The 26,621-nt window shown below is 33.3% G+C and overlaps 4 protein-coding genes across 6 annotated transcripts; 3 read left to right on the top strand and 1 right to left on the bottom strand.

Moving 5' to 3' along the window:
* The first annotated feature begins 2,885 nt into the window (after window positions 1-2,885).
* LOC145086657 (ER lumen protein-retaining receptor) lies at window positions 2,886-4,777 on the top strand. Its single transcript, XM_079024479.1, has 6 exons — window positions 2,886-3,152; window positions 3,673-3,938; window positions 4,011-4,126; window positions 4,228-4,301; window positions 4,432-4,495; window positions 4,583-4,777. Exons 1-6 carry the CDS (start codon window positions 3,062-3,064, stop codon window positions 4,617-4,619), a joined length of 648 nt encoding a protein of 215 aa, XP_078880605.1. The 5' UTR covers window positions 2,886-3,061; the 3' UTR covers window positions 4,620-4,777.
* Window positions 4,778-7,762: 2,985 nt separating this feature from the next.
* LOC145086656 (vacuolar protein sorting 38-like) lies at window positions 7,763-10,048 on the bottom strand. Of its 2 annotated transcripts, XM_079024477.1 has the most exons (7): window positions 9,909-10,048; window positions 9,662-9,847; window positions 9,353-9,559; window positions 9,106-9,247; window positions 8,512-8,657; window positions 8,191-8,397; window positions 7,763-8,107 (listed from the first exon to the last, which is right to left on the bottom strand). In XM_079024477.1, the coding sequence occupies exons 2-7, from the start codon at window positions 9,839-9,841 to the stop codon at window positions 7,991-7,993; spliced, it is 999 nt and encodes a 332-aa protein (XP_078880603.1). In that variant the 5' UTR covers window positions 9,842-9,847; window positions 9,909-10,048; the 3' UTR covers window positions 7,763-7,990. The 2 variants fall into 2 exon arrangements, with proteins under 2 accessions (XP_078880603.1, XP_078880604.1); XM_079024478.1 differs by having other exon boundaries at window positions 7,763-8,095; window positions 9,662-10,048.
* Window positions 10,049-16,418: 6,370 nt separating this feature from the next.
* On the top strand, window positions 16,419-17,629 carry LOC145086655 (complex 1 protein, LYR family protein). 2 transcript variants are annotated; one of them, XM_079024475.1, is made up of 3 exons: window positions 16,419-16,575; window positions 16,866-17,150; window positions 17,241-17,629. In XM_079024475.1, exons 2-3 carry the CDS (start codon window positions 16,929-16,931, stop codon window positions 17,352-17,354), a joined length of 336 nt encoding a protein of 111 aa, XP_078880601.1. In that variant the 5' UTR covers window positions 16,419-16,575; window positions 16,866-16,928; the 3' UTR covers window positions 17,355-17,629. The 2 variants fall into 2 exon arrangements, with proteins under 2 accessions (XP_078880601.1, XP_078880602.1); XM_079024476.1 differs by having other exon boundaries at window positions 16,422-16,575; window positions 16,871-17,150.
* A 1,376-nt stretch (window positions 17,630-19,005) lies between these two features.
* Window positions 19,006-22,179, top strand: LOC145086654 (uncharacterized). The gene is made up of 8 exons (XM_079024474.1): window positions 19,006-19,611; window positions 19,820-19,912; window positions 20,009-20,113; window positions 20,192-20,341; window positions 20,410-20,637; window positions 20,718-20,897; window positions 21,595-21,711; window positions 21,797-22,179. The coding sequence occupies exons 1-8, from the start codon at window positions 19,258-19,260 to the stop codon at window positions 21,950-21,952; spliced, it is 1,383 nt and encodes a 460-aa protein (XP_078880600.1). The 5' UTR covers window positions 19,006-19,257; the 3' UTR covers window positions 21,953-22,179.
* The last annotated feature ends 4,442 nt before the right edge of the window (window positions 22,180-26,621 follow it).

The following is a 26,621-nucleotide window of genomic DNA, read 5'->3' as shown; positions in this document are numbered from 1 at the left end:
TATCCCCCATGCCTTGTTTTTGAAAATTATAGGGTTACCTTAGGGTTTTCTAGTTTCCTTATTAATTATTTTAAATTCCTTAATATTTAACTAATTAAAACCTGATAACCCTAAACCCTAATTTCGAAAATTAGTAGGATGTTTGATAAGGATTAATGTAACATCCCCCTCTAGCACGTTTCACAATATTGTCTGCTTTGGGCTCCCAGCACGAAAACTTCCCAACGGGTCACCCATCCCTGGATTGCTCTCGCCCTAGCATACTTAACCGTAGAGTTCTTATGATATCAGAGCCATTGTTTTCTATTGAATATGCATGAGGTGAATTGATCAAGATTAGGGTTTATCGAAAATAAACCCCAACCTCTTACAAATTTCAAAAAATTGATAGGGTTTCTTGAAACCCTAGCCCCCATGCCTTGTTTTCGAAAATTATAGGGTTACCTTAGGGTTCTCTAGTTTCATTGTTTATTATTTTAAATGCCTTAAAATTTAACTAATTAAAATTTGATAACCCTAAACCTTAATTTCGAAAATTAGAAGGGTTTTTGATTAGGATTAATGTAACATCCCCTCTGGCACATATCACAATATTGTCAGCTTTGGGCTCCCAGCACGAAAACTTCCAAAGGGGGTCACCCACCCCTGGATTGCTATCGCCCGGGCACGTTTAATTGTAGAGTTCTTATGGGATCTGCTGCTCTCATGGCTTTAAAACGTGTTGTGTTAGGGAAGGTATCGACACCCCTTATAAAGAATGCTTTGTTCTCATTCCAAGCCGATGTGGGATCAGGTGCAACCCACCTTTACCCCCCATTATAGGTTCGACGTCCCTGTCGAACATATCGACCCGTGCCCCAGCTCTGATACTATTTGTAACATCCCCATCTGGCACGTATCACAATATTGTCTGCTTTGGGCTCCCAACACAAAAACTTCCCAGAGGATCACCCATCCCTGGATTGCTCTCTCCCGGGCACACTTAACTGTAGAGTTTTTATGGGATCCGCTGCCCTCAGGGCTTTAAAGCACGTTATGTTAAGGAAGGTATCCACACCCCTTATAAGGAATGCTTAGTTCTCCTTCCCAGTCGATGTGGGATCGGGCGCAACTAATTAGACAAATAGGCTAGTATGTTATTTTTTCCTGATGATCGCCTAATTGTTTGATTGTATGATATGTTGATATGTTATGTTAAGGGGTTAATGGTGGAACAACACTACAACTATGAACCTATAATATCGTCGATTGATGGTAGAACAACACGAGAGTTATGAGCCTAGATATCCACCATTGATGACTAGTCTGACGCTAGATCCATTGTGACGTTAAGTGGATCAACATGAGAGACGAGATACTTGTTTGTATGTGGATCAACATGAGAGCCGAAATACTTGTTTTTATGCAGATCGACACGAGATCCGAAAGACTTTTTTTTGTATGCATTATATGTGTATTGTAGTGTGTGGTATATTAAGGAAACCACTAAGATTTATGCTTATAGTTGTTGATTCAATGTTTCCCAGTGGCTTTGTGAGAGAGAGAGAGAGAGGGATGGGGAAAGCTTAACTGTACTGCAAGCACATCGCTAAGGATTCTAAGATTTAGACTTCCGCTATTTTTATTATTCTGATATAATTTATGATTTGAATCTATGATTTTAAAAAAGTTGATACTTGGGTTTAAAAGAAATGGTTGGGGTTGATGACTTGTAAGGGCAATGAACTTTGTTTCGTGTACACATTTAGTCACTTAAGTTTTTTTGTACATGTCTTACCATTTAATTTATTTATGATGTTCAAAATATATCATTATGATTGGATCAACTTTTTCACTTCTTATGGTATCTCTGGTTATCTTCTTCGATGAATATCCGACGTACACACAAATTGTGTGAAATCGGTTCTTGAACACACAAATACATGGGTTTAAACACATGGACATAAATACGTACACACACTTGATATATGGAATCTAAAAAACATACACACACTCAAAATTTAGAATCTGATATGGGTATTCATCTAGTTCTGGGGATGAACTCACATACGAAAACTCAAGATCTAAAAATTATGTTCATTTTCTAAGAACTTCATAACTCACAAATAAAAAATTATGTTTATGGATTTCATTTCTGATAAACAAACCCTAGATTTTATGGCTTTGTTTTTTTTTTTTTTGGGATTTCACAAGAAAACAATTTTACATTAACTTGAAGCTAATGAACAATCACTTAAGGGATTTTGCTTTTGGAATTTCAGAAAAAAAACATAATTTTATAAGAACTTGAAGCTCAAGAGATTTCATTTATGGAATTTTAGATTTTTAGGTTTGGGATTGTATGTTCTTCAACTAGCAAATTGATTCTTACGTGTCTAAATATGTACAAGAAATCTTTTTATAAAACAAACACTCAAAAAAAAAAAAGATTTATGAGTGTGTATATTTGTGTTTGAGCCTATATTTTTTGGTGTGTATATTCATCTTGACCGAAAAATTCATAGTTTTCTTTGGAAAATTCATTTTATTTACTATAAATTTCATTTTGACCGGTTAGATATTCAAGATTCGGTCATAAAATTATTTTTTGAACATCATAAACAAAATCAATGATAAAACATATATAAAAATAAACATAAATAATTAAATATATACATAAAAAAAGTTGATTGCCGTTACAAATAATTATCCCAAGTCATTATTTGCTCTAAATTTTGTACAAGGGCTTTATAAATAAATGTAAACCTTTATTTATGTTTAAATGAGAAAAAAAGAAAAATATGATATTATCATAGAGAAGCCCATCTTCAAATCCGAACCATGAAAAGAAACCCGACCCGTTTTTGTCGTTCTCTAACTACGTTTCCAGGGGTTTTACTTTCGCCCTTGAAGAAAGAGAAACAGGCAGCGAAGAAGAACCTGATTTTTGTCTGCTTGGATCAGCCGGGGAGATCTGTTCTATAAACATCTTTTCCAAGCAGATCTGTTCCAGTTTCTCATCAATTACATTCTTCTTCCTTCATTTACTCGAGTGTTCATCGATCCATAGACAACAGCAACGATGAATATATTCAGACTTGCAGGAGACATGACTCATCTCGCCAGCGTCCTCGTCTTGCTGCTAAAGATACACACCATCAAATCCTGCGCTGGTTTGCCCCCATTTTCACCATACTTCTGTTGCGCTTTTTGCAGATTTATACTGTTTGTAGTATACGAAATTTGGGAATTCTTAGCTCCATGACTTTCTCGTTTACTCAAAATGCTGTTTTGGGTTAATTTGGAGCCGATTTGATGATGTCGTTAGTCTGTTTGGAGAAATAGTTGTTTCTCGATTGCTCGTTAATGGACTCTCAACTTGTTTTATCTTATCTGTTCGTGTAATTTTGATTTCTACAAACATCAAGTGGATTTCTCGACAATTTTGCGTGTGGCATTTAGGGTTTATGATATCGTGCAAATTGTAACTGATTTGCTAGATGTTTTGGAATTCGAAAGAGTATTCTGCATAACTGTTAGCCATAGCCATGGATTCCACAAGTGATTAGTCCTTCTTCCTTCTTCCTGATCAACATGACATCTTTCGTCTTTTTCACTTTCCGATTTACACTTCTTCTAAGTTATATAATCACAAATTGTTCATACTATCAATAACACCAATGTTTCATGCAGGGGTTTCTCTGAAGACTCAAGAGCTCTATGCACTGGTGTTTGCTACTCGTTACTTGGATATATTCACAGACTTCATCTCATTATACAACACAACCATGAAATTAATATTTCTTGGAAGCTCTTTCTCTATAGTCTGGTATATAAGGCGCCACAAAATTGTCAGAAGATCCTATGATAAAGATCAAGACACCTTTCGCCATTATTTTCTTGTGCTTCCTTGTTTGCTTTTAGCCCTACTTATTCATGAAAAGTTCACTTTCAAAGAGGTATGTGTTTCTTTATGAGCAATATATGTTGGTTTAAATTATATCTGTTTAATTGTGACTTTTTTTGAGTAGATAATGTGGACATTTTCTTTATACTTGGAAGCTGTTGCAATACTTCCTCAACTGGTTTTGCTTCAAAGAACAAGAAATATCGATAATTTGACTGGTCAATATGTATTTCTTCTAGGGTAATGCATTTCTCCTTTACACTTTTATTCATATATTCATAATATAATGTGATGGAAAACTATTGAATAATAATTTAATGTTTTTAATTTTTCTTGTGTAGAGCATATCGTGGATTGTATATTTTCAACTGGATCTATCGTTACTTTACCGAGACTCATTATGTCCATTGGATCAGTATGTTTTTTTTCCTATATTCTTAATGAAAAAATTACAAAGAAAAGATTTTTTTTTTTTTTTAAATCCTTTTATGTTATATTAAAAACATATGAATTGTGGTAAAAAAAATTTGTTACATATCTTGCAGCTTGGATAGCAGGACTAGTTCAGACATTGCTGTATGCTGATTTCTTCTACTACTATTTTGAAAGGTAATATGCGTTTTAATTAGTTTTTTTTATTAAATTTGGATGAAAATGTAAATATTGAAATGTTTATTTATTTTTGTATGAACACAGCTGGAAGAACAATGTAAAACTTCAATTACCAGCTTGAGGGCATGATAATATGATAGAGGCAGGAGATACCTGATAGTGTTCTAAGAATCGTTACCTTATTATATACTTTGTTTTTACTTTTTATTACACTTTTTGTACTCAACTCTTTATAATGAGACTGTAAACATCCCCCCCCCCTTTTTTTTTCTTCCCAAATAGCAGATCATTTATATTAGAGATTATATGATGATTCCAAAATCAATCCACAAGTAACACTTGTTTGGTCCTTAAACCGGTTAAAAATAGTATTTTGTAAAAAAAATAAAAAATAGAGTAAATTACACGATTGGTTCTTCATCCAAATGTCAAATTTCGTTCTCTCTACTTCACCAGATATGTTTTTCCGGCACCACCACCACCACCACCAACCAACAAACATCGGAGATGATGAAGAGTTTCGGCCACCACCTACCTTCAACCACTGGCCACCTCCAGTCACCTCTTATATCATTTTCATCTCTCTTTCTCTCCATTATCCTCTTTTTTAGCTCCAACAAACACCACTTGTCACCATCAACATCCCCTTTCACCTCTTGCAACCACCACCACCTCGGGAGGGAAAGAGATGGAAAAGAGAAATGAATTGTTTATGGAGTGTAGATTAACACGCGCGTGCACACACACACACACACACAGAGAGATGTATATAAAGTGTAGATTTGTAAACCCTAGATGGCGTGGTGATGCGGACACTAATCGAACGGAGAAGATCTATGGCGTAGGCGGTGATAGTTGAATGTAGAAGATGTTTGACCTGCAAATTAGAGACAATAGGGTAAAAGATAATGGTGGTGTAATTTTGAGAAGAACGAGTTGTTGGAATACTGATCCATGTTGACACTGGTGAGAGATATCTTCCAGCAAAAACGGTTATGGTGGTTACAACGATCCTTCTCTCTCTAGCTCCGACGGCCCATCTCTCAAATAGAAAATGAATTGCTTAAGAATTGAAGGGTGTGGGTTAGATTAAGGGAAATGATAAATGTTTGTGCCTTTGGGGTGGTGCCCTCAATTTTTTTGGTTTTCTTTTAAATTGTTAATAACAAAAGATCAAAAATATATCAAAAAAGAAATAGAAAAGGTAAAATTGTCATTTTATGTTGGTCAGGATGAGAAAAAAACATTATAGAAAGTCAGAATTAACTTTTAAAAAGAAAAACTAAATATACAATTTGCCAGGGAAAAATTGTCAAATTTACCCAAAAGTATATTTTCGTTCTAAAACCTAAGTTCAGTTTATTAAATACTATACTACTATGTTAATATGAAAAGAGGGTATGAGAATGAGATCAAATGGTGATAGACGTTTGAACTTGATTTCTAAATTTTAACGACATTTTTTTAATGCGTAAAGTTAATATTGTGAATATATATTAATTTTTTCTACATGATTTTCAATTTTTTTATTAAATTTCTTTCTCTTTGATTCTCACAATAATGCTTTAAAACTGAAACAAATAAAATATGGGAAAATGACACATACGCCCTATGAAGTTTCTAGGACCGACCCTTTTAGTCACTTAAGTTTTTTCGTGGTTTTATGAGGGAACCAACTTGTGGACAACCTGTTCTTTTAGTCCCCTTTACTTGTTTTAGCCTATTTAGAGGACACATAGACAAAACTTGGGGCCCACCTCTCTCTCTCTCTCTCTCTCACACACACACACACACACACACACACACACACACACACACACACACACACACACACACACACACACACACACACACACACACCAGAAAAAACCCAGCAACAACCAAAGTTGTTGTCTTCTTCAACCCATCCTCTCGTCTTTCTTCTATTTTGATGGCAGACTGATCCAATCACCACCAAACCATCGCCATGGCCAGTTGAAGCAAGCCTCCGACCGCAAACAGGATCACCGCCACTGTTCACCGGAGAAGAAAAACCGATGAGAATCACCATTTTCCCTCATGTCTTCATCTCTTTTCGACCATCAAGCAGCTTCCAATCATTTTTCCTTACTCCTCCATCAATCTTAGGTAACCCTTTTTCTTTTTTGTTCAGAACTCATTCAAAAATCTCCAAGAACAGTCAACACCTACCATGGTGGCCGGTGACATGAACAGTTCCGACCGTATAGTCCCGGTGATGGGTTCGGTCCTAAACATATATGTAGTTCCTCATTGGCAGTACTCTCTTCTGGTCGTCACCTGTTAGAGCCAAGAACAGCAGAAGTAATGAGTGTTGAATATCACCGGTGATAATGGGTACCACCCACCACAGCGGCGACGAGTGGTTGTAGCACAAGAGCTCCACTGCTTCCGCCTTCCTAATCCAGCTTTGATCGAATAGAAAAGAAGGTGCACATATCAGGGTTGTTGGGAGTGGGGCTGTGGTGGTTTTATGGCGGACGATGGTGGTTTCCAGTGAGGAAGAAGGTGATGACAATGGTGGAGAGAGAGAGAGAGAGAGAGAGAGAGAGAGATGTCATTGGACCTTTTAGTTTTTTTAATTTATTAAAATATAAAAATAAGTGAAGTGGCATAAGGGGGTAACCGGTTTACCCCTTCGTTTTCTCAAAAAGGACATGTTGGAACCGACAAAACTAAATTTGTTCCCTTAAAAAGCCACTTAAAAAGTTAAATGACCAAAAGAGTAAACCCTAGAAACTTCATAGGGTGTAGTTGTCATTTTCCTAATAAAATATTGAACATTTTATATATATTTTCACTTTCCAAGTTATACTTGTAGTTTGTAACTATAAACTGTATAAATAATAATAATAATATTTTGTTCCAAAGTTTTTTTTTGAATTTGTAGTAATTACTAGAGAAATTGTTAGAAAAGTCCAAATACTTTCGGAAAAGTTATACTTCAGTTCCATTTTTTTTAAACATAAAAGTCCCGACTATTTCAATTTGGCTCGAATTTACAAAAAAAATCATTTTTTTATTTTAATAGGAAATGACATATTATCATGTAAAATCAAATAATCGAGACCTATTGCTCAAATAAAAAATTGGTACTCAAATATAACTTTTCCAAAAATATTAAGACTTTTCTGACAATTTCCCTAGTTACTAATTGAATATGTACGAGATTGTTCAAAAAAGTGACTAAAATTTGAATATTTTTGGGCCAAAAAAATCCATAAAGATGAAAAAGAACCAACCAAGTAGAATGCTCAATGCTGATCTTAAATATATATTATATATATTTATACAAAATGCTCATTAATCACAATCTCACTATAAATGTAATATCAACTTATCAAGGAACAAATGAGAGAACCCATTTGTTCTTTTTCTCTCCACTCATTACTCAAATACACGAATTACACATTTACACCTCAATGAATAAAAACAATTTAGTAAAAAATGTAAAAACACAAAGAAACCATTTCTTTATGAATTAATATATTCGTGGGAAAGAATGTTATTTAGCAGCTCTCTGAAATTTGCCAACACATGACGTGGCCCTAAACTTTCAACCCCAATGAAGTTTAACAACTGCTCTAAATCCTACACAGATTCACATGTCATCATCAGGTTAATTTTAGCCCCATAATTTAAATATAAATATTAAAGAAAAAACAAAGTAAAACCTTATTAAGTAGGAATACTGCATAAGCTGATCTTGTCGTTTCTTTCCCTTCCAAAAACAGAGGAAATTCAATCGGCTTTGTTGATGTGAATTCAGATATAGATTCAACTAAAGGAGGAGTATAATCACATATATATGTTCTAGAAGCTCCCAATCGTATTGGATACCTCAAAGGAACTTTTATATATAACGCAAGTAATGAAACAGCCTACAAGAAAACCACTTATTTCATATGATTATACCAAAAAAACATTTTATTAAATCATGTGTAGAAAATTTGAGTCAAATGTTGCAATTATTTTAGGAAAGAAAGAACACGGACATGAGCAATATAACCGAGCGCAGTTGCCGAACTCAAGGCCTCCTTTTTGTCGGTTAAAAAATTCATCTTCGTAAAAGGGTGCACACTCAAATGCCCTAAAATAGTCATTGATGTTGCATCTAGGGATTTTTGTACATCATGTTTCCCTATCAAATTTAACAAAAATATAAAATTAATAAGAAAAAAAATTATGACCCTTATATAGTGACAGAAACAGAAATCATAGGTTGTACTGTGTTTGACATGCATTGGACATACTGATGTCAAAGATGCTGATAGTGACCGATAGTGGTAAGTGACATGACACATAACAGGTTATACTGCGTTTGATATTCATTGGACTGCGTTTGACATTTATTGGACTGAGAGTGATGTTAAAGGAAAAATTATGAACTTAATAACGGCCGAAACAAAAACATGTTGTACCGTCCGAAACAGAAAATAAGTTGTACTGTGTTTGGCATGTGACAGAACACATAACAGGTTATACTGTGTTTGACATACATTAGACGGATACGGATTTTAAAAAGGGTATATACATGATAAATTGATAATGAGAATGAGAATAAATATAAATCAAGTTGTAGCTCTCACGTGTATGCCCAATCACAACTTTCACAGGATACAGCAATGAAATCTGTGACACCATAAATTGTTGCTGCATTCTCAACAATTTCTGCAAATTCTGAAGGTGATGAGCATAACCTTTTTCTCCTCGCAAGGACTTATTTGCTTCCTGAATCCAACACCAAATTCATATTTCTTTATTGTTTTTAAACCAAGAAGAACAAAAGAAAGAATTTGAATGATGAAAACATGGGGTTAATACTTAATTGATTACCTGCAATCGACTAGTAGCTACAGAGAGAGCAGAACCAACCATTAGAAGAGATCGAATCTCAGAGTTAAGTTGTTCTTCCTGTTTCTTCGTTTTCTCTCGTACAGCTTTTGATCGCATTGACATGTTTCCCATTAACAGTTTTCGAGCTTCTAATTTCTCCCGCATCTCGTCAAGCTCATTTGACCATTTTATCGATTCTGCTTCTAACTGCGCAACATTGAATCAATTTCACGATTCTGATTAACCTGATTTCACATCGCCTTTTTTACCGTAAAATTAAAACCTTGATCCTAAATTCCTAATTCCTACCTGTAAAAAGGAGTTGAGCTTCTCTCGGATTATGGATTTCTTCTGATTAGCTTCGTCAAGGGCGGAGGAAAGACTGGAAAGACGAGCAAGCTCTTGTTGGAAATCTTCCCATGGAATGATTTTCGATTTCTCCTCCTTGTTATTGTTTGTTTCTTCTAGCGGTTTCTTCTTCGATTCCATCTATAGCTGCAGTAATCGATGATGATGAGAATTGAGGATCAAAAGTAGTAAATCAGTGTGAACCCACCTCATCATCTTTTTTAAGAAATTAGGGAAAATATTAGGGATTGAAGATCATCGTCATTGCTTGATTCGTTCAACGTTGAGGAATTGATGGTAGCTTCCAAGAGAAGCAACAAACTTCCCTTTGACTTATGTACGAAATTGTTGACCCCAATCATGTGGGAGTGTAGGACCTATAATTTTGTTTTTCTCCACGATTTTCTATTTCAGGGAGATTACTATTTACTAATCTTGCACTTATCAAATAATAGTTAAAAAATAGGGAGAATTTCCTTTTTAAATATCAAAATATCATATTTACCCAATTTAATTTCTAAATATCATATTTATCCTTTATAAAATTTCTAAATATCATATATATCATTTTTAAACATTAAAATATCATATATGTCATTCTTAAATATCAAAATATCGTATATGTCCTTGTTAAACATCAAAATGTCAATGATAATATCTAAAATATCTTCCATCTACAACATGATAATAATCATCAACAACAAAAACTAAACAATCAAAATATACATTCCATTGAGAGGGTTGAAGATGAATCTTTTTGTTTGTCAAGGAGGCGACATCCCAACAATTTAGAAGTAGACATAAGGATAATATGGTTAAAAATTTTAATTATTATAATAATTCTAAGGTATAAAAATGATTATAAAATATTAAAAAACAATATAAAAAAGGATTTGGGCAAATATGATATTTTGAAGGTTTATGAAGGGTAAATATGATATTGAGAAATTAAGCTGAGCAAATATGATATTTTGAGGTTTAAGAAGGGCATATATGAAATTCTCCCTAAAAAATACATCTTAGCCAAAAATAACCGGGATAACGACTTAAAATGAAAATATATTCTTTGATGTGTACACATTTGGTCACTGAGTTTATTTTTTGTTCATATTTATCCATTCAACTTGTTAAACTGTACACATTCAGTCTTTATGACCGGTTATTACAGGTTAACCGGTAAAAATGTTTTAATAGGGTAATATATTTATCATTTTATACACATTTAGTCCTTAATATTTTTATACACATTTAGTTCTTAATTTTTTTGTTGCAAAATAATTTATTTTTGTTTTTGTACTCATTCAATACTTATGAATGTTTTCTTTAAGTTTTTCTCACAACATCTTACATGAAACAATCATTAACGAGGTGTTTTAGGCTTTTGATGTTTATGTCTATCGCGATCTCGACTATTTGGTTGCTTAGGTCATGTGTTGTTAACGTCATAACTTTTTTATACTATCTCGGATTTTAACGATCTTTATATCTATGCGTTTGTATTTTAATCTACTACAACTTTCGTTTATATTACTCCCGTTAAAAAGTAATATATTTTTTATTACGATCTTTATATCCACACATTTTTTATGAATGCATATATGAATGTTTTTTTTATAAAATCGTAAGTAAAAACATATTATTTTTTAACGAGAGTAATCTTAACGAAAGTTATAGCAGACTTAAAAAACGAACACGTAGATATAAAGATCGTTAAAATCAAATATCGTATGAAGAAGTTACGACGTTCGAAATACAAAACCTAAAACAAACCACAAGACATATGCAACCAATCAGTCGAGGCTGTGATGGGCATAAGCATCAACAGCCCCACACACCTCATCAATCAGGGACGGACGCAGGATTTGGTAGTAGGTGTTGTCGGTAAGTAGAGAAAAGAAAAAAAATCGAAAAACATCGAAAAATTTACAATGCGTATAGAAAGACAAAAAATGACTTATTTTGAAACAAAAAAATATTAAGGACTACATCTATACAAAAATATTAAGGACTAAATGTGTACAAAATGAGAAATATATTACCCTAATAAGTCATTTTTCCCGGCTAACCTGGAGTAACCGGTCATAAGGACTGGATGTGTACAGTTTAACAAGTTGAAAGGGTAAATGTGAACGAAAAAAAACTCAGTGACCAAATTGAAAAATATATTACCATTTTAAGTCATTATCCCAAAATAACCCATAAAAGTGCAGTCAACGGGTATTAACTACTGTTTTGTTTGAAATCTACTATTTCGTGGTAATGGACTACTGTTTTACGGCCCGTTTATTTTTTTCGTGACCCATTAGCCCAAAGTATATAATGTTTAATTTTTCAGATTAGGTCATTTTTCACTAATGTTTTATTGGTTTGCCTTTTTTTTTTTATCTCAATGGAGCACCCGAAAAACAACTAGGTTTGTCTACTTTTCATCAAAATTTTACCCTGTTCGTGATTAAGAGTAGGTTTTGTATATGGGGTTAAGTTTTATTTCAAAAAAATCAAAAAAATAAATAAATCAAACCGTAGATTTCATACGAAACCTACGGTGTACAAGTGCCTAATGCACAGATTGTGTAGTTTCGACTTGTACACCTACGGTTTCGTAAGAACCGTACGTAATTTTTTTTTGTGTATTTTTTTTTTTAAATTTGATCCAACATGACCGAAATTTTATATATAGTATTATTTCATGATTTTTTTATAAAACTAAAAAATAGCGAAAGCGTAGTTTTTTTTTCGGTTTTTTTATTAAAAAAATTATAACCAATAAACATTTGTATATATTGTCAATTCTATGGTTTTTATTTTGAAAAAAAGAAGAAGCGGTAGGTTTCATAAAACATACGGTTATATATATATATATATATATATATATATATATATATATATATATATATATATATATATATATTTATTTTTAATCAAAAAAAATTGTTTCTACGGAATTTTAATGATTGTATATATGTTATGATTCAATGTTTGCATTTTATGAAAAAGTATGTTATTTTCTATGTCTCGATTATAGCATACAATAGCAATGCACTATCTATTTGAAGAAGTTTTTATGTTTATAATGTGTAGATACTTTGAAGTATAATGTATTGATAAAATAACATTTTGTTTTGGTTGTTTCGGGTTTGTTATAAAATATGTTATTGTCACACCTACTGCTGAAATGGACGAAACTTAACGTCTACATTTTAGGTTTTCTAGACGTACATTATCATTTGGGCCCGAGGAGTTTTGTATTGTGTTCGGAATTTACATGGGCCGTGTCCTAGATCAAGGATCGAATTTTCAACAATGTATAAACATGGATACGGTGAAAATGCATTTCGGTCCAGAGTCTTCCCATATCGCACGAACACTAGTTTACTTGTAGAAGATTTAGAACTCCTTATTTTGAATCAACGATTCGATGAAATATCGACTCACGACGGTATCCGTTCCATTTTGCTAAATATTCTGAATCAAGGTTTTTTTGGGAAAAGATCTCAATGATAAAGTCACCAAGGAATTTTTGTGGGTGGTGGGGAACCTAGATGGATGGAATATGTATTTTTCAATTTAATATTTTTAATAAAATACTAATTTTTATACGTTTAACTAATATTTTTGTTTTTAAATATAAGTTCTATTGGGGGGGGGGGGGGGTATCTATGGAGTAAAATATACCCTAAATTGTCGGGTATGTTTAAAATTTTTGAGGATCATATGTCCAAACATCCAACAAAACCTTATGTGTATACATTATCGGATTTTGTTATTCTTTTGAGGTATATTTAATTAATTAAAAAATATATTTATAAAATTTTACGTCTTTATTTTTTGATAATTTTATTTATTGCTAACACTTATAAATTAATGTATATTTATTACAAGATATGGATATGGGAGATGTCCCCAATAGTTCGAGGAAATGCTGCGATACGACGAAATAATTTATATCCTCGTATTTTGCAATGGTTTCATATTAGGATGTTGACTTGGGAGAAAATTTGTGATGTTTTCGATGTTGACCAGGACGAGGCGCATCAACACAAAAAAATGATTGCCTCTGATGCCAAGTCCTCTACCACACATTATTTGTCATATATTACTAGTTTGAATTGTGAATCGTCTGAAGTCTCTTCTTCTGTACGCTACAACTTTAGAAAATATGTAAGTAAAATGGTAAAAGTAGAATCTAGTATATTAATATTTTTCAACTATTATTGATAAATCAAATAATTTATGTAGGGGGTATCTTCGTTTGATCCATCCTGTGGAATCAGCCAATCTACCCAGTCCACCGAACAAACTCATACAGTGTGAATTAACAAAAGAACAACCCGATAAATACTGGCAAAACTTCAATATTTGGAGGAAGAAATCCGAGGAATGAAAAATAAATAGGGATTTCGAGAAGAGGATGAGTTGGGAGAATTTTTTAACGAAACTTTTGAGGTGAAATAATTAATTTTAGAAATTTACTATCAATTTTTAACATAGTTTTTGAGGTAAAATAATTAATTGTTAATTTTTATTTGTTTTTTTATTAATTATTTTTTGATTAAATGTAGGGGAATGAGAATGTGGATGTTAATTATCGGATGCCAAGCCCGATGGGCCAACAATTCGGTAGTCCACGGATATCAAATCGAGTAAACAAGGATGATGATGTTGATAATCAACAAGAGTTTGATTGTAGAAAACAAAAACAAATCGTGAAGGAGGTTATAATTTTTTTTTTTTTGTATATTAATTCTTGGGAGAATTTCATATATACCCTTCCTAAACATCAAAATATCATATTTACCCAACTTAATTTCTAAATATCATATTTACCCTTTATAAAATTTCTAAATATCATATTTACCCTTCATAATATTTCAAAATATCATATATATCCTTTTAAAACATCAAAATATCATATATACCCTTTTTTAAATATTAAAATATTGTATATGTACATTTTAAACATTAAAATATTAATGGTAATATCTAAAATAACATGTATCTACAACATGATAATAATAATCAACAACAAAAACTAGACAATCAAAATATATATTCTATATAAAGGGTTGAAGATGAATCTTTTTGTTTGTCAAAAGAGCGATATTCTTACAATTTAGAAGTTCACATTCCATTATCATAGACGTAAGGATAATATGGTTAATATTTTTAATTATTATAATAATTCTAAGGTATAAAGAATGATTATAAAATATTAAAAACATTATAAAAAAGGATTTGGGCAAATATGATATTTTGAAGGTTTATGAAGGGTAAATATGATATTGAGAAATTAAGTTGGGCAAATATGATATTTTGAAGTTTAAGAGGGGCATATATGAAATTCTCCCTTAATTCTTTTATTTTTTGAAAGTATATTAAAAAAATTAATATTTTTTTGTAGATGCGAAAATCATATACTCGGGCCTCTTATTGCAAAACCAAGTCGTCTGGTTAGGCTATTGAAACCTTCTCAATATCTTAGCTCTCCATACGTTACGGTAAGTATGTTAAAAATTATATTTACTAAAATTTTATTACTATATGGATAGTTATTGACAACGTATATAATGTAGGTTCAAAATGCCCCCTGATATTGTTGGGTGCAAAGTTATTCATGATTGACTTTGTAAATGTTTGACTTTTGTAAAACCCACTTGCATGTGGAGTATTTGCCTTTTGACACATGTGTAAATGAGAGTGAGAGAGAGACATGTAAACACCTCTATATAAGGTGGGTTTGTCCACTTGTAGATGTGTGCTTGAGAGATGTAGTCATAATGATTAGTGAGTGAGATATTTATGAAGCTCTAGACTAGATCCTTTTTTGTACTCATTTACTATGATCGAATATATCTTTTACACTAGGTAGGCTTTCCATGCCCGCTAGTGGCCCATTAATGGCCTAATTTGCCAAATTAGGCCCAAATCCACTAATGGGCTTTACCCTAAGCCCGAGCATCTCCTTGGCCCACATTATCTGACTTTTGATGGCCAATTAAGGCCCAAAGAACCAAAATCCCTTGCATGGCCCAAACTGAGGCCCAAAACGGCCAAAACCCATATATGATTGGTACGCTGGGCGTACTCCTATGTACGCTAAGCGTACAAGCCAAATGGTGAGTACGCTGGGCGTACCTTCATCTACGATCAGCATAATCCCCCTGTTACGTCACTTTCCCATTAAGTGCTTAATACTCTACTCCAGAAGCTACAATTACAGATCCAAGTCCTTATTGACGTCTTAAACCATAAAGTTGCTTACTTGATGGCTTTGCATGACCCATATAAGCTCAAACTCAAAAAATAACACTCTACTTCCATGGAAATGGTCTTAACTCATGCATGAACCCATTAGTACATCAAAGGTGGCAACTTTCTGCCTTAGGGACTCATTTAACACTGAGAGTGGCAACTTTAAGTCTTAGAAATCGGATTGACCCACAAAGCTTCCACCTTTAGACCAAAATGGTCCAAACCCCACTCTAAGAGATCTAAGAGGATAAATGATCAAGATCAAAGCTTTATACCTTCATCAAGCTGAGAATGAGTTGGGATTGACTTTTGATCAAATTCGGTTTTCGAGAAATCAGTACAGTTGTTCCGTCTCATGATTATCATAATGTAAGATCTCGACCTTGACAACCTTGATAACAAAATTTTAATGAAAAATGGCCGTTTTAGTGGTTTTATAACAAAATTTGGTGCAAAAACGACATTAGGAATAACTTTAGGGGAGAATCGACGTTTTATTTCAACAAACCACAAGCATTTGGTCCGACATTACGAGTCTAGCAATACGCCCCAACCTCCAATCCTCCTCCGGCGAACGGTGGCCAGCAGCAGTATATCCGACGGTATATCTAACGCTCCATGCGGTTAGTTTCTTCATCATTATTTCTACATATTTCCTTTGAATTTTCGATACGATTTAATTATTGACTTCAAAACGAACATTGATTTTAAACTCTTTAAAGTAGGCGTTTCAAACAGATTTTGTATTGCTACAAATTACATATATTCGCTGTTAATCTGGAAACGACCTCAATGCGGAATTTATATCCGGAAAGTTCTGTGATTGACATCCAAATCTAAAGTTTCTCAGGTTAATCGGATCTTTTGATTTGACTGCAAACCCTAATAGTTTTTACTGCTTAAATTGAACCAGAATAGGCTATTTTGAGTAAGAAAAGAGGGAAAATTACAGTAGATATTGATTTGAATCAAGAGGATGGGTTCTGGTGAAGCTTTAAAAGCTGCAAAGGTTTACAGAGAGCTAATGAAAGCAGTGAAGAAACACATTGGGAAGGAAGAACACAAAACCCATTTCAGAGACTTCATAAAGTCGGAATTCAAGAAAAATGGAGATGGGTTAGAGACATCATTCATCCAGCAAAAAATCAAACTTGCCCATGATTATACTTTCCTTATAAACAGTGTCCATCATCACCAGGTAAACATTTTCCATCTTGATCTTGCAAAATCATGTTACAATCCCGTGTTAATGGAAGTTTCATGATGCTTGTGAATTGTGATGTTGTAGGAGTTACTATTTTCATACAACATTGCTGTTGATAGAACAGATGAAATGAAGAGAATACTTGGAAAATCTGCTGCAAGTGTGGGTCTCCAGCTTCCTGATGTTTATCAACCTTGAAATTTGGAAAGCATGAATGATAATTGATAAAGCTCATAAATTTACTTCATGAATAAATTTGGGTTTTTAATTGGCAAGATTATAGACTAAATTGGCTAGTTTTCTTTCTGAATCTTGTTTAAGAGTTTGAGATGTCTTGGACACTTCACAGTTTTGGCCTTCATTGTCTTTTTCTAATTTGCTTTGAATTTTCTAAAATGGTCATTTTGTGTTGGGAAATTGATTACTTAGAACTTTACATATCAATGTTTAAAAAAACGTTACATTTTTTTTTCTTTGTACTTGTTCTTGATGATTATGAGGGACTTACATATGATGCAAACAAGCTGTGTCTATATGAACTTCAAACAATAGCATGTTGCTTTTATTTAAGTCGACTGTAGTACCAACCATTTCAACTTACTCCTCTAGTGTTGCACTAACCCTACGTGCTTCTTCGATTCTTTCCATTGAGTTGAAAAACTTTTGTATATCTTCAGACATTATAAATAACTTTTATAATATGTTATAAAAAGCTAGCTTTTTCTTCGCTTAGCGACTGCTGAAGGTGGTAATGAGATTTCCAATGTTAACAATCGTTTTTTCATACGGTGAAAATCATGAATCATTTATAACATAATCCTATCAGCAAGTCACCGTTGTCTAACATGCATACCGACTAATCTAACATGAATCATTTTTAAGGGTTCTTGGGCTACACACAAGTTACTAACATGCCTACCGACTAATCTAACAAAAAAATGTTTTTTTTACCAAAAAGTTGAAAATCAAATATTTGCATCCCGGACATGCTCTTCGCATTCCAAATACACTATTTATAATCTAGACCGGCACTTTAAACATATGAACATAAAATCCAAACAAATAAACATGTAATACTAACATGGTTCCTGAAATCCATGTTTTTCTTCAAAGAAAAACTTCAATGTTTGAGTTTGATTATTTTTTTTTTCTTTAAATTTTCTGAAATCACATTACAATATGAGATCTGAACAACACTTAGACCATCCGTTACACCTAACACTAACCACTATAGTGGTGGGTATAACGTCATAGCCACTAACCACTGACCACCATTAAAATGTTGGTATACCCACCACTATATCTCTTTTATTTTTTGATTTTAAATAAAAAAATATATATATTTTATTGTAGAGAGAGATAGAGAGAAAAAGAGAGAAGAAGAAATCTGATTGGACGTGCTCTTCGTTCTCCCCATCAGAAAGCACAACGACCACTAAGAACCACTAAGGTCTGGGGTGGTGTACACTAACTACGGTCGTGACCACCTAGACTACGAACCATTTCGTGGTATCCATACCCCGACAATCTTATAGGACCCAAGGCTGGTCCGTTTATTTTTAAGACTTTTTTGCAGAGAAGTAAAAAATTGGGTCCATAAAATTTCGGACTAGCGATGGATTAGTAACAAATTTATGACAGAGAACGAAATATTAGTGACGGATTAACGTTGAAATCCGAACAGATAAAATTTTGGACTACATTTACATAAATGAGAGCCTTTGAGGAAGTTGATCATTTTTTTAAGGTTATATTTAAAAAAATATTTAACTAAAAGTTTGATTGGTTTATTTAATGTCTATATAATAAGATGAGACCATAGATAACTCTAAAGTTTTTGATTTAATCTAGATGAAATTGTTTTGGATTAATCCCCTCAAAAACTCTACAATTAAAGATGTGGCAAGAAACGTGGGGCACAGCACTGATTGGAAGCAATATGGCGGTTCCACGAGGAAGACGATGACAACACACGGCCGGAGACACAGCTGTAACAATTTCCAAAGACGAGACAAACAACACACATACAAATACAACACGCACTCACCACTGTGTGAATCAAAATCAAACCCTCATTCACAGAACCAGAATCTGCAGAATCATGGTGAAGAAACGCCTTCCTGATTGGCTCAACAGCCCCATGTGGTCTTCTCCCACAGTTACCACATCTCCACCACCGAAATCACGATCGCTATCGCCGCCGCCTCCGCCTCCTTCGTCGTCGAACGATGATCGATATGGTATCGGTAGTTACCCTTCCAAATCTTCCTCCGTCACGTCATCCGATTCTTCTCTGAATGAACCGCATGTTCCGTTGCCACCTCCTACTTCAATCAAACAGGAACCGACTCCGAAGACGAGAATTAGGGATTCATCGACCCGTAGCGTGAACAGTGATAACGACGTTAGTTCCTCCATTGAAGATGTTTCACGTCAGGCACAGTTATTAGAAGAGGTTAGACATCTGAATTTACATAATCAGAAGATTTTCATGCTTCTAATTTCTAGAATACGATCAATCAAGGTTTTCACTGAACGAAAAACATTTTCTAGCGAAAACAGTTGGTTCCCAAGTAATAACCGAAATTCAAATACTAGTAATGATAACAAACGCAATCATTAGTCTCTACACCTCTTTTTTCGTTGATTTCTGTTGAATGTAGCTATCGAGGAAGATTATAAACATTGGAGAACTGCGACAACTCTGTTTGTTGGGTATTCCAGATGCTGCTGGCATCCGTTCCACTGTATGGAAGGTGAGTAACAAAATGCGACCTGTGTAGAGTGTTGAGCTCTATGTGTTTGAAACTTGAAATAGATTCATTTGTGATTCTTCCATTACATACTTTCAGTTGTTGTTGGCATATCTTCCAACTGATAAAGGGCTTTGGTCATCAGAATTGGCTAAGAAGAGAGCTCAGTACAAACAGTTCAAAGAGAACCTTTTGATGAATCCAGTAAGTTTTTAGTTCATATAATTCCTTAGTAGACTTCTTTCTTGCTCCATGATTCTGAATGTTTCTGTGGCTAGTCAGTCAGAAATCACCAGGACATTGGAAGTCTCTGCATCTCTTAAAAATGGTGATCTAAGTGAGGGAAAAGGGTTACTGGAAAGGTCAAAAATACCTCATGGGGAGCATCCATTAAGCCTAGGGAAGACTAGCATTTGGAACCAATTCTTTCAGGTATGATTCCACTCTCACACAAGAAAGAATGATTTTTGGATTCAATTCTTAAATCAAATACTTTGTAGGACTCTGAGATCATTGAGCAGATAGATCGTGATGTGAAACGAACTCATCAAGACATACCTTTTTTCTCTGGTGACTCAGCATCTTCAAAAGCCAATCAAGAATCTTTAAAAAACATACTCATCATATTTGCAAAACTGAACCAAGGGATAAGATATGTGCAAGGGATGAATGAACTTTTGGCACCTTTGTTCTATGTTTTCAGAAATGACCCTAATGAGGATTCTTTTGTAAGTGAATAAAATAACATTGATTTGTCATTATATCAAATCATGATTTTTGTTTAGTTGATATTGATTTGTTTATACAGGTTAATGCTGAAGCAGATACTTTCTTTTGCTTTGTTGAGTTAATAAGTGGTTTTAGAGATAATTTTTGTCAGCAACTTGATAATAGTATTGTTGGCATTCGATCCACAATTTCAAGATTATCACAGCTTTTAAAGCAACATGATGAAGAGCTATGGCGTCATCTTGAGGTCACAACAAAAGTAAGAAAAATCGCTTTAGATAGAAGGGTAAAATGGTCATTTACATTTACTCTCGTTCAGACAGTTTATTCAGTCCAAAAAGAAACTGTATGTGTTCATACATTACTTAAAACAGAAAGACATTTATCCATTGATCTCTTTTATCCATACAACAATTTTGATAGAAAAAAGGGTAAAGATGTCATTTACTCATGAGATGATTCATGGAGTCCAAAAAAGAAAAAGTATTTGTCAATACAACAAAGACAAACATCAACTATCCATTGAGCACTTTATCCATGCAACAATTTCATTTTATAACAGTTCACAAATAAGCAGTCTTTTTTATTCAAATTTACTTCTAGATAGAAGGGTAAGATGGTCATTTACTCTCATTGAGACAGGTTCAGTCCAAAAGAAGTAGTTTTTTTTTTCAATACAACAGACATCATCTATCCATACAGCAGTTTCACTTTATAATAGTTAGTTTTCAAATAGTCGGTCTTTTTTTAGATAGAAGGGTAAAATGGTCATTTACTCTGTCCAAAGAACAAAAAGGTCTTTGTTCAAAGTTCATACAACACTTGCTGCAAAAAAAAAAAAAAAAAAAAGAACATGCGCCAAGATTCCTTCTTGTCTAAAAGTAAACGGAAATTCATTTTTTTTACATCAAGTGAATGTCGCTGAAAAGACTAAAATGCCCTTCTTGTAATGACAGGTAAACCCACAGTTCTACGCATTTAGATGGATCACACTTTTACTGACTCAGGAGTTTAACTTTTCTGATAGTCTTCACATTTGGGATGCACTCTTAAGCGACCCTGAGGGACCTCAAGTGAGTCAACTCAACCAACATTTCTATATTGTCTAGATACAAGGGTAAAATGGTCATTTACTCTCTCGTTCTATTACATCTACAGGAGACTCTCCTTCGGGTTTGCTGTGCAATGCTGATTCTGGTTAGGAGGCGTTTGCTTGCTGGAGATTTCACAGCAAATCTCAAGTTATTACAAAGTTACCCTTCTACAAATGTTAGTCAATTGCTTTATCTTTCCAACAAGTTGAGGTCTTGTTAAAATTAAATTCATTGATTTTGTAGGGTTTTTTTTTTTTTTGGATGGGTAAATTTATAATCACAAAAGTTAGGTTTCTTTATTTTTGTTAGTAGGTTTAATGTCAGTTAAAAAGTGTTAGTTTTTTTTCCTGCTTCACTTGGTTTATGGAAATCGAACTTCAAAAGATGTAATGTAAACTGATGTACATTTTACACCATTGTTTATAGAATGTTTAATGTTAGAGAAATTCCGGGAAAATAGCAACACATTTTTTCTTTTATTACTAATATATTGGCAATGTACTTTAAATTTTACATATGATAGTAATGTAATATTAGTTTTTGAATGATTGACATTCTGTCTTTTTGCTTATGTGGCATCCAACCGATGTTGATGTGGCAATATAAATACCAAATTATTAGCCAATGATTGGGATTTGATTCCTTTTAAGGTTGGAGGGTATGGTCATGTTTTACCTTTCACATTTTTCGTGCGACCTAAGCGTCATTTTATTTGTCAATCACTCTTTTTAAAATCCAAAAAATAATCACATTTTATTTCATCTTACTTTTTTACAATTTGAAAAACTGTAATTTAATAAATAAGTATAATTAGTTCAAGACAAATCTTCCCATGTGGTTTGCCAAAATTTGGGCTTTAGTTCCTAATTATTTTATTTTATTATTATTATTTTTTTGTTATGGAAAGTCCATGTGGTTTTCAATTTATATCGTGGTTCCATTGTGTATAGAAAATATATAAAATGACTTTTGTACCGTTTTAAATTTCTTTTAGTTTTTTCTTTCTGGTTAATTAGAATTTAAATTAATATTTATATTATTATTAACTCATAATTTAGAAAAAGTCTACACCCTCACCCTTTTTCCTCTCTCTTCTTTTGCCACCGACAACCACCACCATCTTCCAACACCATTACCACCAGAAAAGGCTTCCACCATTATCACCACCATGGTACTATCTTCTCCATCCACCCTTTTCTCTCTCCCTTCTTCCACCACCACCACAGAAGGGAGGTTCCTGTAATTTATGTTATGGATGAGCGCGGTGCAGTTTGGTGCGGTTATTGGCCAAAATCTTATTGCTAACAGCAAATACGGTTAATCCATTTTCAAAACCGCTTGGTGCGACTATTTTTGCGGTGTGGTTTTTTTTTTTTTTTTTTTTTTTTTTTTGTGTGTGTGTGTTTCGGTTATTAACCGCATAGATTTGGTGTGGTTTTTAACCGCAATTTAGAGTTCAAACGGTTTTATGAGTTCAAACATATTACTTGTAATAATAATAAATAAAATAAGGTATCAGACAATTAACTTAAATCATAAACAACTAATAGCTTAAAAACGTGAAATCACTAGTAATTAACAATAAATATCTTAAAATTGTGAAATTTCACCATTTTCCAAATTTAAACATAACAAAAAACTAACACTTTTGTCCTCTATAATTTTTTTCTTCTTTCATCCATGAAACTTGTCTTATTTTTAATATTTAATATATTAATAATTAATAAAAAAAATTGTATATAATATATACGGGGGCTAATGTCATAAAAACCCTCAACTTTTCAGGGTTCTGTCGGTTTTGCCCAAAGTTGAATTTTATATCCGTTTTTACCCTAACATTTTCCAGAAAATGTTCAGTTTTACCCTTTTACTGGTGATAACAGGTTACCATTATATTAACTTCGTAAAAACCCTTAAATTTATAGGGTTTTTTTTTTTTTTTTTTTATTAAATTTTTTTTTACGTTTTTACCCTTAAGTTTATAATTTTTTTTTTACACTTTTACCCTATGTATTTTTTTTTCATATTATACGTATTTAAGCAGAAAAATCATATTTACATATGAAATGTTTTTAATTAAATATTGTATTTACATTTTTTTAATGTTATTTCTTTACATATATATATATATATATATATATATATATATGTATGTGTGTGTGTATGAGTTTTTTTTTCTTGGATAAACCATTTAAGATGTATAAAAAACAAATTAATATGTTGTTAGAACTACAAATACGTATTTTTATGTATTTAAAAATATAAATATCAATAAAAAACTTGTTCATTTATAAACATGTTTATATAAATATATATATATATATATATATATATATATATATACATATATTTTTAGAAGTATAGATACATATTAACATATAAAAAACTAAAAATATGTATTTATACTTCTACAAACTATATCTATAAAACACATATTCATAATTCCAAAAATATTATTTATCTTTTTAAATGGTATAACCATGAAAAAACACACACAAAAACAAATATATATATATATATATATATATATATATATATATATATATATATATATATAATTAAAAAATTATAAATACAATACTTAATTAAATATTTTTCGTATATAAATACGATTTTCTGCATGAATATGTATATTATGAAAAAAATATACTTAGGGTAAAAGTGTAAAAAAATTATAAACTTAAGGGTAAAAACGCAAATAAATGGTAAACTTAAGGGTTTTTTTGCGAATTTAATATAATGGTAACCTGGAAAACCTGCTATCACCGGTAAAATGATAAAACTGAACATTTTTTCGAAAATGTTTGGGTAAAAACGGACATAAATTTCAACTTTGGGCAAAACCGACAAAACCCTAAAAACTTGATGGTTTTTACGACATTAACCCTATATACGGCGCGGTGCAGGTTTTTTTGCGGTTTTTGAAAATTAATAACCGCACCGCACCGCAAATTTGCGGTTTTTGAAAAACTGAAAACCTCACAATCAGTTTTTATTGCGGTTGCGATTTATGCGATTAATTTTAGTTGCGGTGCGGTTTTTGCTCACCAATAAATTCTCTGTCATGATTTGTCTTTAACCTATAGAAAAAAAACAATTATACATTTTTTAATTTATTTTAAATTTTTCTTTATGGTTAAGAGATTTAAAAAAATAGAAAGATTAAACAAATACCACCCTTTCAACTCCTCTCTCATCAATGTCAGCTAACACAACCACTGCCACCGTCCCGTCAACCGTCACCACCATACGTCCAATCTTTGATTTTAACCATAAGAATGTCGTCTCCTCTTGCTCTTTCCCATACATACTTTAACCTTAACCTTCGTGTTCCTCCCTTATAGGCGACGACAACTAGGGTTTCAACAGTTGAAATTTCGACGACTTGCCACATGGGTTTGCTTAGAGGGGGTTTGTTGTGCACCTCTTAGTGATTCTAGTGGTAGTTTCAGTTTTGAAAATGGGTGGCTAGAAGTAGCCAAAATAGGCGGAGATGGTCACGGTGGTCGTTGAAGGTAGCTCCGACGGTTGTTCGAGGTTGGGGTTGGTTGGAGTTTTGTCTACACACCGAGGGTAGTCCAATGGAGGTCATTTCAAAAACAACCAATGCCTAGACCTCCATTATTCTTTGGTTTGATTACAATATCCCAATCAAACCACTTTATTTTCCTCTTGTCATCATCACCTTCCCAAAGGAATCGACTTCTAATACAATCTAGCGTATAGATAATCTTCCTCGGAGCACGAAACAAAGAAAATTAGTAGAGGGGAAGAATATACAAAATCAAACAAACAAAAGTTAGGCGACCTACAAAAGATAAGGATTTAGCTTTCCACTTAGAAAGCCTAACTTTAAACTTTTCAACCATCAGAGCTTAATTCTCAACAAGCTTTATGTTCATACCTACCAGTAAGCCAAGATAAGCAAAAGGAAAAGAAGCGGCTTCACATTTAAGAATGCTAGCAAGTTTATCAATTTCTAAGCTATTAACACTAAAACCTATTGTGATATGTCATCGGCTTGACTTCGTCTTTCCGAGGAGTGGAAATGATGAGCCTGAGAATCACAACAAAGAAAATATGATCGTCAGTCGTCGTCCGAGAGGTTGTCCCGGAACGAGGCTCCGACGATCAAGTCAGTGAGAGTCTGAGAGAGAGAGAGAGAGAGTGTGGGTTTAAAGCGTAAAGAGAGTGTTAAAGGGTTTTTGATCTTGGTCTCTTCTCTTGGGGGAGAAGGGTGCCTTTTAGACATGTGGCAAGGAAGGAGAGATCCCAGACAATACTTTATGCTTTTTCAGATTTTGTCAGAGCCAGGTGAACTCTGATTAGTGAACCGTGTTTCGCAAGCGGTTGTCTGCCATTGGCGTAGGTTTTCCAGGTGTGATGCTTTAGGGACCGCACCTGTCGCCATGCGAGTGGGTTGGTACTGTTTTGTCTCGAATCTGGCCTTGATTCTTGGGTGCTAAGGAATAAGCATGGGAGCGTGAGGGAAGGAGCTAGAGCGAGGATTAGTTTGTCGAACTGACGGCTCCGTTGTATTTGATGGATTCCCGGTGGGGTACGTCAACAAGTCACCTAGGCTAGTAGACATCAACGTTTGATAAAGGTAGCTGAGTAGTTATAGATAAGTCTGGACATGCGTTGGATGGGAGCGATTCACGAGGTGTTTCCATCTTAATAGAGCCGTTTGTCGAAAGAGTGTCGTTTCAGTTATTTCTCTCTTTTCTTCTTTTTGAAAGGTTTATAAAGGTCCCCTGTTTCTAGGAACGGTTATGTGCTTCTTCGCTCCATAATCTGTCGTCTCAACCTTCTTCTTCATTTCTCTTTTCTCCTACATTTTTCCTTTCTGATTTTCGATGGCTTCCATCAGATCTGGAATTGTCCCTACA

This window comes from Lactuca serriola, chromosome 2, assembly GCF_051521515.1.
Source record: "Lactuca serriola cultivar US96UC23 chromosome 2, Lser_US96UC23_V15, whole genome shotgun sequence".
In the NCBI taxonomy this organism is placed as follows: Eukaryota; Viridiplantae; Streptophyta; class Magnoliopsida; order Asterales; family Asteraceae; genus Lactuca; species Lactuca serriola.
Note: the sequence above shows the minus strand (reverse complement) of the source record. Positions and strands in the feature narration are given on the sequence as shown.